We start from the raw sequence: 12,298 nt of genomic DNA on the forward strand, positions 1-12,298 counted from the left end.
AAAAATATACCTACCTACCTATAAAAACATTTTAGAAACTAGAAAATTTCTTGCAAATAATAGAGCTATCGATCATACAAGGAATTCCTATGAGTAATTAAACATATTTTCTCATTTCACGCTAATCGATAAAGTATTGTTTACACAGACTGTTTACTATTTCTAGTTAACTCACTGAACATCGTTGATTTGTTATTATTTTCAATTTCCAATGCATTGATATAAGAAATCTAAGATAGGTACTTAGGTACATAGTAATACCACAATCTTAGTCTACCTTAGTTATTAAAAGTGGAATCATTTTAATACTAGTCAAAGTTCGAGTTAAAGACAAGGTTTCAGCTAAAATATTCAAATAAAAAAAAATACAACGATTTTCATTATTACTATTTTATTAGATAATTTGACCGACTTTAGAAAAAATAAAGAGTTCTTTTCATGGTTGAAATATGAACCACGATTGTGTGTCTGATTTCCTGGAAGTCAATGTGTAAGAAACATAATCGTCATAAACTGATAGACGTCCACTGCTGGACATTGTTCTTTTGTAGAGACTCCCACATGCTACAATCTTGTGTCTCCTGAATCTAGCGGCTCCATGCAACTCCTTTGATGTCGTCTATACTATTATGTATTCTGTGACCTAGTGATGGGTCTTCCAAGGCTGCGCTTTCCGTTCCAAGGTCGCTAATCTAGCACCATGGGATCCTGAAACGTCATTTGCCACTTCAGCTTCGCAACCAGTTGCGCAATGTCGGTTAATCTCGTTTTCCTATGGCCATTTCTGATTTGATTACTTAAAGAAACTCACAGCATAGCTTTCTGCATCGCCCGCTGAGTGACTTTGAGCTTTCCTATGAGGCCCATAGTTAGCAATAGCAACCACAATTTGTATCGGGTTGTCATCAACAGACGAGTCTTTGATAGACTTTAATCTTCAACCGTGAGTAATTTTGGATGAGGCCAATATAAAATAAGCTTTCCAAATAAAATTTTGACATCTTATCTAACAGGATCCTACTTCCAATTATTTTAGCATGACTTTCAAGCGAGATTGCAGGCATGTCTTGGTTTTTCTATATCAGTGTTTTAAGTATAAACATTAACAGGTCAATCATAATAATTGTAACAAATAAAATAAACTGAACACAAGACATCAACACCATATCTGTAAGCTAAACGTAATTTAATATGAACTCTACCTCTATACATATAGAGGTTATTTTAAAGTACTAATTGTCATGCAATTAGTCATCTTCTACGCATTTGTATATAAATGATACAATAGTTTGTAAATGCTCATTAGTATCAAATTGTTTACGAAGTGGTGTAGTGTAAAGTTTGTGTGCGTTTACGAGTTAAAAAAGTGATTCCTGTCCATTTTTGTCCCGTCTTGAACTTTCGAACTCAATTGATCTGAAAAATCTAGCATTCCACAAAATCGTCTAAACCTAGTTTTAGCTGTAAGTATCATAAATCTACCTAATTAGCATATTTTAAGATACATTGTATATTTTAGTGTCATTTAATCACCTGATATTAACATCTCTACAGTTATCATCCAAAACAAACCAACCAAACTGTAAAATTGGGATTGTAATAACTCAAATAATTTTGAAGAAAGTCCTAAGTATAATAAGTTGGATGATAGGTACCTATTCTACACAAGACAGAGAATAGAACAATCATCAATAACTAATCATAAATCATCATAATAATAATTTTATTTTAAAATGTTTACCGTACACAAAATATTAAAGAATACAGAAGAAAAAACAAAAGACTAGGAATAAGGTTCATAGCATGCAAAGGCGCAACTAGATATTAATATGTATGAAAAGACAGCTTTATTGCTTGTAGAGCAATCTCCACTAGACAATCTTTGGTGAGAGGAGTAAAGAATAAAGGAGAAGTACCTAAAAATGTTGACATGGTCATTTTTCTTGAATTTCAGATGGAGAAACCAATAATTCTAATCCTTCTGACCACAGCCGCCACAGTTATATCAAATCCAGTTATAACACGGCAAGACCTTATAACCCAAGAACACCGACAGAACAGAGAGAAATTCTGTTCCAACCTGATACACCTAAACAACTTATACTATTCCAAAGGAGAAACCAAAGAAATTACCGGCTTTCCAGCAGATATGAGCGTTCATTGGAAGACAGGAAACATATTCTACACACTAATAAACGATGAAATGAAAATGTCCCTTCAAACATTACGTCCCAGTGGGGAAACGGAGACTATAAAAATAGCTGGATTAGGTCAATCAACTACAGTTGATAACCTAAACGATATTGTATACCTAGCGACTGATAACGGGGTGTACAAATATAAAGAAGACGGTTCGGTCGAGCTGTACACAGCTTTGGGTGAAGATGTTATGTATACAACTGTATCTAACGATGGAACAGAAATGTATATAGCGACGTGGCCTCAAAATCGGGTGCATAAAATCACAAATGACGGCCAAAAACAGGAAACTTTCTCGGCCATACCAAACGGGCATGGCATAACAGTTGATCCCAGAAATAATATTTTCTTTATTGCAACAAAAACATCGTATATTTTGAAAAATGGGCAAAATATACCGATTAAAATTAAAGGCTTGCCAAGTGAACGAATGACAGGTGTTTTTGTCACTCGTTCAGATGAAATTCTTGCGATGGATGAGAACAGTAATCTTTATACGGTTGATGCTGAAAACGCTAGTGCAAAACATTTAGGTAATTATTTTAAAACTAACCGATACCCGTGGCTTCGCCTGCGTGGATTTAGGTTTTTAACAATCCCGTGGGAACTCTTTAGGTTTCCGGAATAAAAAGTAGCCTATGAGTCTTTGATTATACCCATGCAAAAAATCATGTCAATACGTTGCTCCGATGCGACGTGATTGAAGGACAAACCAACAAACAAACACACTTTCGCATTTATAATAAGGGTACTGATAATTTAAATTCTCAGCTTTTTAACCCTGTCGTGCTCCCCTGTAGTTTCGTTCTCACGATTTGTATAGTCCGTATACAAAATGTCTAGTTACTCACACTAACTTAGTACTAATTAACTAATCAGTACCCTTATTATAAATGTGAAAGTGTGTTTGTTTGTTGGTTTGTCCTTCAATCACGTCGCAACGGTGCAACGGATTGACGTGATTTTTTGCATGAGTATTGAGTATAGATAAAGATCTGGAGAATGACATAGGCTACTTTTTATCCCGGAAAAATCAAAGATTACCCACGAGATTTTTAAGAAACCTAATTCACCCAAACCTAATAAAACCAAGTCGCGGGCATCAGCTAGCAATTAATAAAAAACTGAATAGTAATTAATAAACTTAATATTGTGGCTAATTTCGTTGTACACAATCTCTAAACTAAACTAAAATGGCACGTCTAAATCCATTGCTATCCTTTTTCATAATGTTGCTTGCGGAAAAAGATAGCACTATATTTAGACCTGTTAATTTAGTTTAGAGACTGTGTATAAGAGAATCGGCCCCATTAATAAACATAACTTAATATTAATTAATAAAAAACTTGGTACTAATTAACTTTAACATAATACATTAATTAGTACTAAGTTTTAATCATGCATTTAATCATGATTTTGATATTTTTACGTAATAGATTTTCTTTTTCTCTCTTCTAGGTACGTTCAATGTATCAGGAGTTAACACTTTTGCTTTGGATTCAGCCGACAACATTCTCATTGGTGTCAAAGGGAGCATACTGAAATTCAATGCTTACGAACATAATCCTTGCAGCGATTTCAAAAAGTAACTACCTACCTAGATAATAAGTTTTATTTTTCCGGTACTGTGCAACTAATATTTATTAAAATATACTAAAATTACCTACTTCTGAGTTTCTATGTGTCTTCTTTCTAATTTATTTTCTATTGCCAGACCTTCGTTATTTTTTTAAATAAAACTGGCGAGCAAAGAGCAGGCGAGCCGCCGCCCATGAACTTTGCAGTAGATACCAGAGGCCTTTCAGGAATTTGTTAGCCCGCCCCTTGAATAACCCCATGTTGTAATCTAATGAAAACACTGCCGAAGGCAGCTTTTATAAAAGCTGAAAGTAAGGCTGAAAGTTTCTCAGCGTATTGTCCCCAACACTCGAGGAACGATCAGCGACTATGAAGTTTAGATCATGGTGGCTTTGGGAGATAACAGGTAATAAAGGTGTAAAAATCTTACATCAAAATATAAAGTGTAATTTTTTGTATTTTCATCGAAATAGTATTTACTGTTTATTTAGTAAGTACCTGTTATCTCCCAAAGCCATGTTACTTTGCTGTCTGTCTTTCCATGTCTCTGGTTCATAGACGAAAAGAGGTACAAACCTGAAATTTTGGAACTTATTTGAATATTCAATTAGAAATTTAATAAAATTATTTTTCAGGGGGTTTTTCAAATAGTAGCCTAATAAAATACCTGGGTACTGAATCAATTTTGGTGAATAAACTTCCCGCCCGAGTTTCGACTCACAAACGTTAATAATTATTTACCTTATTTGTTACCTTGTTCTTATTTCAAACCTAGGTATATTATATAGGTTTGAGATAAGGAACTAAGGAAGAAACACAGAAAGTTGTTTTTTGTAGGTCAACTAAAGTTGATAAAAGGCAAAGTAGACGACGACGACGCCGCAAGCAAAGGCGTACGACAACTTCTACGACCGAAGCAATCGAGGAATATGAAGATACAAAAAATAATTAAGTTATTCTTAAATTACAATAATTATTATTATTGTAAAGTTATCAACAACAGCTCTCTACTGATTTATTTATACAAAATAATTATGTAGATTGTTAAATATTTATTTTTATGTTAGCGTCATCTAGGTTGTAGTATGAGAACTATTTTGTTTAGCGCCATCTATGAATATTATGAAAAGCTAGCATGGGCGGACACGGCTTGTTTTAATTATACACTAATAGATGTCGCTAACTGCGGTTGTATAATATTTTGTAGAATTTTTATTAAATTATTTTTTGTTAAATTGCTTTTGAAAATTCTGCAAAATTGATGAGATTAGAAGGCAAAAAAACTTTGTTTTTAAAATAACAAAATAAGTTTCATTCAGATTATTGGCAACATTCATCACCAGTTGTGAAAAAAAAAGTCTATGGTTAGCTTATGCTTGTCAATTGTCATAGTAAATTTGTCAAAAAAACTTGTCATACGCGTCGGAGATGTGTCAGTAAGCGATCGCTTGCCGTTTGGTGTTTAATTATCGAATCGTAAATGTGGTGCATTTGTGTGATGATGAGAAAACACATTGTAGATTATCTAATTATAAAGTGATGAAAGTGTTTCGAGTTCAGTGTTCGGTTTAAAAAGTTAATTTCTTTTGTATGTCATCGGACTCTCCAACATGGCGGCACCCCGTCAGAAGTCACAACAGAAAAACATTTCTTCGATATTTTCGAAATTGCACGGCGCGTTTTCGGATGCCGTATACCCTTCCAAGCTCGCGACGGATAAACGGACACTAGATAAGACTTGGAAGTTGATGGACAAAGTCGTGAAACTATGTCAGCATCACAAGATGAATTTGAAAAACAGCCCACCGTTTATCCTCGATATTTTGCCGGATACATATCAGAGATTGCGTATAATCTACTCTAAATACGAGGATAACATGGCGGAGCTGAATAACAACGAACATTTTAACATATTTATTATTAATTTGATAAGGAAGTGTAAACAAGCTATCAAGTTGTTCAAGGAAGGAAAGGAAAAGATGTTCGATGAGAACTCTCACTATAGACGTAATTTGACGAAGCTCAGTCTCGTGTTCAGTCACATGCTGAGCGAGTTGAAAGCTATGTTCCCCAATGGGACGTTTGCAGGGGACCAGTTTCGTATCACAAAGAGTGATGCTGCAGAGTTTTGGAGGACCAACTTTGGCAATAGGTAAGTTAATTTAAATCTCAATTCCCATCTATAAAAAATTTAATTATCAAATGGATAATGTCCATAACAACTGTGGCGATGGCTGTAGTATTTCCATAATGGATGTACCTATGCTGGCAGTGATTCTTGTACCCGTTCATTTCAGAGTTCTCTGAAATTAATGGTCCAATTCTGAAAATTCATATTATAGGCTATAAATTATACTGCATGAATGAAGTCACAGCAAAAACCTCATTAAACAAGGCTGCAGCAGTAGCTTTCCATGCCCGTCTTGATCTACTTAAAATATTACAATCATGTAGTGAAAATAAATTGCCTACAATTTTTTTCAAGAATACCTAAGTGCGTTTTGTTACAAAGAATATCATGCACTGTCTTTTTGCAATTGGATGAAATGTGAGATAACTAATAATACAAGAATCTTTTATTTAATTACTTTAGTACTTATTTTACAAGTACTTTGTAACTTAATAATCAAGTCACAGGCATTTGTGTGATATCACTAATTTATACACATATTGTAAATGTGAAAGTATGTTTGTTTGTTGCTTTATTGCCATAATAAGCAACATAAGCCTAAAACCACACAGAGGAAGTTGCAATCATCTATTAGCCATGTATATGTAAGCTTTCTATTGACCTAATCATCAATCAAACTATGTAGGTAAGTAGATACCATAAATCTCTTTAGATAAAAATGAATCACTGAATGTGTCGCTGAGAACAGCTGAACCGATTTCGCTAATTCTTTTTTAGTTAAACTAGTTGACGATTCAAAAACACTTTTACTTTTAATTTTACTTAAATAAAAATATATTTTATTCTATTCTACATCAGTATGGTGTATAAGGTCAGTGAAATTAATGTTTATTGGGAACTTAATAATGATGTATTGTTTCACTATTGGGAGTGGTCCAATGCTATATAGAATGTTTCAATATAAGGGTAGTAATAAACCAAACGAACTTTAGCAATTTCTATGTTAAACAGAAGTTCACAATAATAGAGATTACACTGTATTTGCTTGAGTAGGTATTTAGAGTACTCCATATATATACTGTACTAGCTTATGCTCGCGAGATCGTCCGCGTGGACTTCACAAATTTCAAACCCCTATTTCACCTTCATTCGGGTTGAATTTTCAAAAATCTTTTCTTAGCGGATGCCAACATCATAATAGCTATCTGCATGCCAAATTTCAGCCCGATCCGTCCAGTAGTTTGAGCTATGCGTTGATATATCAGTCAGTCAGTCACCTTTTCCTTTTATATAATTAAGATTGTAGATAGATAGATTCATAGTAGCTACTCATGAATGATTTAAGTAAGTAGTAATTTCTTCACACTTTTCTATGGCTTGAGCATCATAAAAGGTTTCTGCATTGTATGATCTGTTTGTTTTGTAAGGTTTCTAAAATTAAATAGGTTGTAGATAACACCACCTACTTAGCCTGTTGCCATTATTTATTTTCAAGCAAAAATTGATGAATGGATATCTGATTAACTTGTAAAAAGTATTGTATTCTAACTCTTTATATTTTAATTTGTAGTTGTTTAAATAAATAAATATTATATTAAAAATATTATATTTATTGGAGGGTCGATATTGAAAGAGTTCTTACTGTCTGTAGACACCGTGAAAAGAAACGTATGAGCTTTACTCTACGGAAGGTAGCCATCTTTATTTTAGTTGTCAGAGTTGGACTTTGACACGCACGCATTTGTTGTGGTTCAAAATTATCTCTCGCGTTAAATTAATTATCAGATTATAGCTTAGCTAATTTTTATTATTTGAGATAGGTAGGTAGTTTCTTAATCGAGATATTTAATTCGGTGATTGTGATATAGTTAGAACAGTAATTGTTCGATGCTAATGTACGTTGTGTTAAATCGTAACATCTAGTGCCATCCGGTGACTTTGCCTGCAAAGCACTATTAATAATGTTCGCGTAGTTGTTTGACGAATATGGAATACTAATTATTGGTGAATATTAGAGTAGTTCGTGAGTTAACGTTTGGCTCAGTGGATAGATTATTATAAGGACATCCGTTAAGGTTATTTCTGCAGACGCTAGTGATTTAGAGTGTAATTGGAGATATACCGGCAGTTGAGATAATGATTAGTTTGAAGTGATAGTTTAGTGCGATAGTAACTTGAAGTTAACTTTGATAGTAGGTACCCGCTTTAGAATCGTATAACCCGGTTGGTAAAGAATCATTGATGACTCTCGTGTAATGTTGAAATGGATTAGACAATGAGTTGCCCATGAGATCGAATAGCTTACATTCTACCTGGTTTCTGTTGTGATCGCTTATTTGGGTGGATAGTAGTCGTGGCGCGTGTGGCGCACGATGCTATGGTGTTCTGTATGCAGATGTGCACAGAGTGGAGAAGGTAGAGCTATTGCGATATTCTGAATTAGTAATGAGAAATCAATTATAAGATCTGGTTTAGATCGTAAGAGAGTCGATGCAATGATCCTTTTAAGAGCGTTCATGAAGTTGTGATTGATTACCTTGAGATGATTAGATAACGGAGTAGGTCGTGACTTGATTGAGAGGTTGCAATAGCAATTGCGCCCTAATCACACGATGTAGTGTTTAGCTTAGGTTAGCTAGTTTAGAGTGAGGTGAGGGGTCGCTGTGAGGGGTGGTTGGAGGCGACCATAGGTAGGGTTAGGTTAGGGTGATCTGGTTGTGTTACGTTGATGGTTTCCATGTGCGATACGTTACTGAGAACTATTTGTAAAGAACATGGATTAAAGTACCTACTTATTAATTACTACCTTCTGATGTCGGCTAAAGATGAATAATAATTATCGGCCATCCTCCTGTTCTCCGACATATTTATATGCTGTGACTTTCTCATTGTGGTTGTTAGGTTCTTAAAAATCCTGTGGGAACTCTTTGATTCCTTTTTTTCGATGACCTCCCTGGCGCAGTGGTCTTATAAAAGGGAGGTCCCATGTTTGATTCCCGGCAGGGGTTTCGAATTTCATAATTTCTAAATTTCTGGTTTGGTCTGGTGGGAGGCTTCGGCCGTGGCTAGTTACCACCCTACTGGCAAAGCCGTGCCGCTAAGCGATTTTGCGTTCGACGATGCCAAAGGGGTATGGGTTTAATAAAAACTGCCATACCCCTTCCAGGCTAGCCCGCTTCCATCTTAGATTGCATGCATTGTTTCACATGACAGTTTGAATGTCACATTCCCACATTTCTAGCTTCCTGAATACATAAAACCCCTATCAATAAATACATAGTCAATTACAGTAAGAAATCAATTGTTAATGAGAGAATGAATAGTTACAATGCCTCATTAAATTGGTTATGAATAGAGGCTTTTTGTTTTTGTTTCCCTATACTTAGTTACCAGAAGAAATTACAAAAAAATGTTGTTGGTACTTGGTAAGTAAGGGCGCCTTCAAAAAAATGTTGTTGGTAGACAATCGCCCTACACCTTTGATTGGTTGACGATCGCTCGCTATTGGCTCTGGGCATTCATGAGGCAGACAGTTAGTAGTCAGAACTTTTCTTTTAAGATTTCGGAACTTTTCTTTTAAGATTTCGGGCTTTATGATAGTGATGAAAAGGGAAGGAGAGGGTTGAAAAATAAGCAACTATTATTATTATTATTATTTTAGCGTTTAAACTATCGTGAGTGATTTTCCACTATAGGTACATATCTCACACCCGGCTTTACTCACGTGTTTAGTCGACGTTAGCCCGACTAGTTTCGAACCCATCCGGGGTCCTTTTTCAAAGCTGAGGGAGAGATATATGTATTAATGATTATTATCTATTTATTTATTTTACATCTAATTGGAACGGCAGTGCCACTTACACTAGATGATTAATGATAAATTTAAATACAAACACAAAAAGACACAAAATACAAAATGATAAAACATTAAACTATTTAAGTATAATATACAAAAGAAATTCTGAGATAGCTGAAAAAATATTTATATAAGTATACTAAAGTATCAGAAAAAAAATACTAAGGTATCCTACCTAATGACAATTTTTGAGTTAGTAGGTAAGTATTGGAAAATATGTAAACCTTGCAAACAATTTCCTTTATGTTTTTTTTATACAAAAAGGCACAAAATACAAAATGATAAATCATTAAACTATGTAAGTATATACAAAAGGAATTCTGATATAGCAGACGAAAATATGTACTAAAGTATCTGAAAAAATATACTAAAGTATCTAACCCTAATCACAATTTTTGAATTAGTAGGTAAGTATTGGAAAATACCTAAACCTTACAAACAATTTCCTTTATGTTTTCTTCTTATCAATATCAATCAGTCTGTGACTGTAGTCATCCGTTTCCTGTTATCAGCCTCATTGATAGGTTTACCTATTCATTCATAAGCATAACTTTCATTCACAATCTTATCAAGTACCTACTTGTTTAAATTGTTGAATGGCCTGATAGGATTCAAGTCTTTCCTGTGATAACAGCCTTTACTTAACCTACGTCAAAGGTATAATCAGATCATGGAATTTTATTCTATTCTAGTCTATCGGTTAACGATAATGATGATGACCTGCTAGTACTTGCGATTTTGTCTGTGTCTGTTTATCTCCAGTTGGTTTTAGATAAAAATTTACTCTTGATGACAGTAGGGGGAGTCTGTGCATTGATAGTTATAGTATCCGGCATCTGAACTTCGTAGTATCGGTACTTCCGATTGTAAAGCGTTGTCTCTGTCGTTGAGACCGATATGACGTACTATCACACTGTTTTATATAATATATAATATTTACATAAGCACACACTCACACACGCATACACACACACATACAATCATACACACACTGTTGTAATTTTATTTTATTATTGTATATACCTACATTTATTCTAACTCTATTCTGTTAAAATAGTTTAATTATAATTTCAAGTAATCTCTTTTGGCCTTCTGTTATACCTAGATTTAAATTTAAATAATAATTATGTATTTACGCTGTTGATTACTTTCAAATAAACAAAAAAAAAAAAAAAAAAATATAATATAATATAGTATATAAATAGATTATTATACTGCACAAATTTCAAACTCCTATTTTACCCCCTTAGGGGTTATATTTTCAAAAATCCTTTCTTAGCCGATGTCTACGTCATAATAGTTACCTGCATGCCAAATTTCAGTCCAATCTGTCCAGTAGTTTGAGCTGTGCGTTAGTAGATCAGCCAGTCATTTAGTTTTTCCTTCTGTATATTTAGATAGATTATATCAGTCACGGTACTGTCGCACTGGTCGATAAAAATCTGCACCAATAAATATAATTGTTCATTATTAATTCGAATAATAATAATTAGTCAAAGTGTAGGAATAAACCCCCGAATAAATCATGATTGCCGCGGTGGGTGCGTAGGTACTCGTATGTATATGTGGCGTGCATTGTGCACCGGATATTTTCGAATACTTTAATACAAACTCCGCTATAAGTCCCACAAATTGCTATTGCGCTGAAACCATGTCTCATTAACATGGAAATGACGTCATTTTAACGACAGCCAAAATAAAAATACCATCAGCTCGAAACTTCAGTCTAGTTCTGACGTCACTAAAATGGCGGCCACGCGCATTAGCAATTTGCGGTACTTTTATCTTATTCCACGTCATTCGGTTATTCCGCTCTTATCAACAGGAAAACCGCAAATAACTAATTATGTCATTCCATACTTATCAATCAAATTATATAATCTTATGATGATGCCTTATCACGTATCAGGTCTCAGTAAAATCCAGTATCCCTCGATGTTATCAATGATAAGACTCATCCATTCATCGCTAAAGTACATCTTCCGTTGTAGATAAGTTGGATGACACTAAGTAATAATTTTGACTCATAATACTTATCTGTTTATGAAATTCGATGATCGATGATCATCGAATTGGAATCATTATAAAAGTAGGTAATCATTTGAGTACCTACTTTTATAATGATTTAGTTTCGCCTAATTGACACACTAGCGAATTTGTCCTATCAATTTAAGTGCAGTACCTGGAAAGAAAGAAAGAAATACTTGGCAACTTTAGTTTCGTAAAGCGTTGTCTCAGTCGTTGAGAAGTAGGTACATGGGTGTAAACTATGAGTGACGCTCTACGAAGCCGAATCTACAGATTATCTCTCTCTAAAGTTCTATGTTTACGTCATTTCTTAACTATCCCACTTCTGAACTATGGCCAACCCTTCTCACTCTGAGAGGAGACCCGTGCTCTGCAGTGAGCCGGTGCGGCAGTGGATTGATCATGTAAATACAAATATCTACATGTGCATTTATAAATAAGACGCAATATCACGTGTTACCCGTGTATTTATATTCTTGGAACATTTAATTCATAAGCTTCCAATT

At 34.3% G+C, this 12,298-nt stretch overlaps 2 protein-coding genes across 2 annotated transcripts in view; both read left to right on the forward strand.

Moving 5' to 3' along the window:
• The first annotated feature begins 1,304 nt into the window (after positions 1 to 1,304).
• Positions 1,305 to 3,872, forward strand: LOC117993809 (uncharacterized). Its single transcript, XM_034981675.2, has 3 exons — positions 1,305 to 1,463; positions 1,955 to 2,732; positions 3,658 to 3,872. Exons 2-3 carry the CDS (start codon positions 1,955 to 1,957, stop codon positions 3,786 to 3,788), a joined length of 909 nt encoding a protein of 302 aa, XP_034837566.2. The 5' UTR covers positions 1,305 to 1,463; the 3' UTR covers positions 3,789 to 3,872.
• A 706-nt stretch (positions 3,873 to 4,578) lies between these two features.
• Cbl (E3 ubiquitin-protein ligase CBL) overlaps positions 4,579 to 12,298 on the forward strand; it is a 99,910-nt gene continuing 92,190 nt past the window's right edge. The window contains exon 1 of the mRNA XM_069507276.1: positions 4,579 to 5,929. Within this exon, the coding sequence (XP_069363377.1) occupies positions 5,388 to 5,929 (542 nt within the window). The 5' untranslated portion in view covers positions 4,579 to 5,387. The remainder of the gene's footprint in view (positions 5,930 to 12,298) is intronic.

Source organism: Maniola hyperantus, chromosome 25 (assembly GCF_902806685.2).
Source record: "Maniola hyperantus chromosome 25, iAphHyp1.2, whole genome shotgun sequence".
NCBI classification, from domain to species: Eukaryota; Metazoa; Arthropoda; class Insecta; order Lepidoptera; family Nymphalidae; genus Maniola; species Maniola hyperantus.

Coding starts and splice junctions, on each gene's coding strand:
- LOC117993809 (XM_034981675.2), top strand. CDS start 1,955: ATGGAGAAACCAATAATTCTAATCCTTCTGACCACAGCCGCCACAGTT. Junction 2,733..3,657: donor CGCTAGTGCAAAACATTTAG/GTAATTATTTTA, acceptor TCTCTCTTCTAG/GTACGTTCAATGTATCAGGA.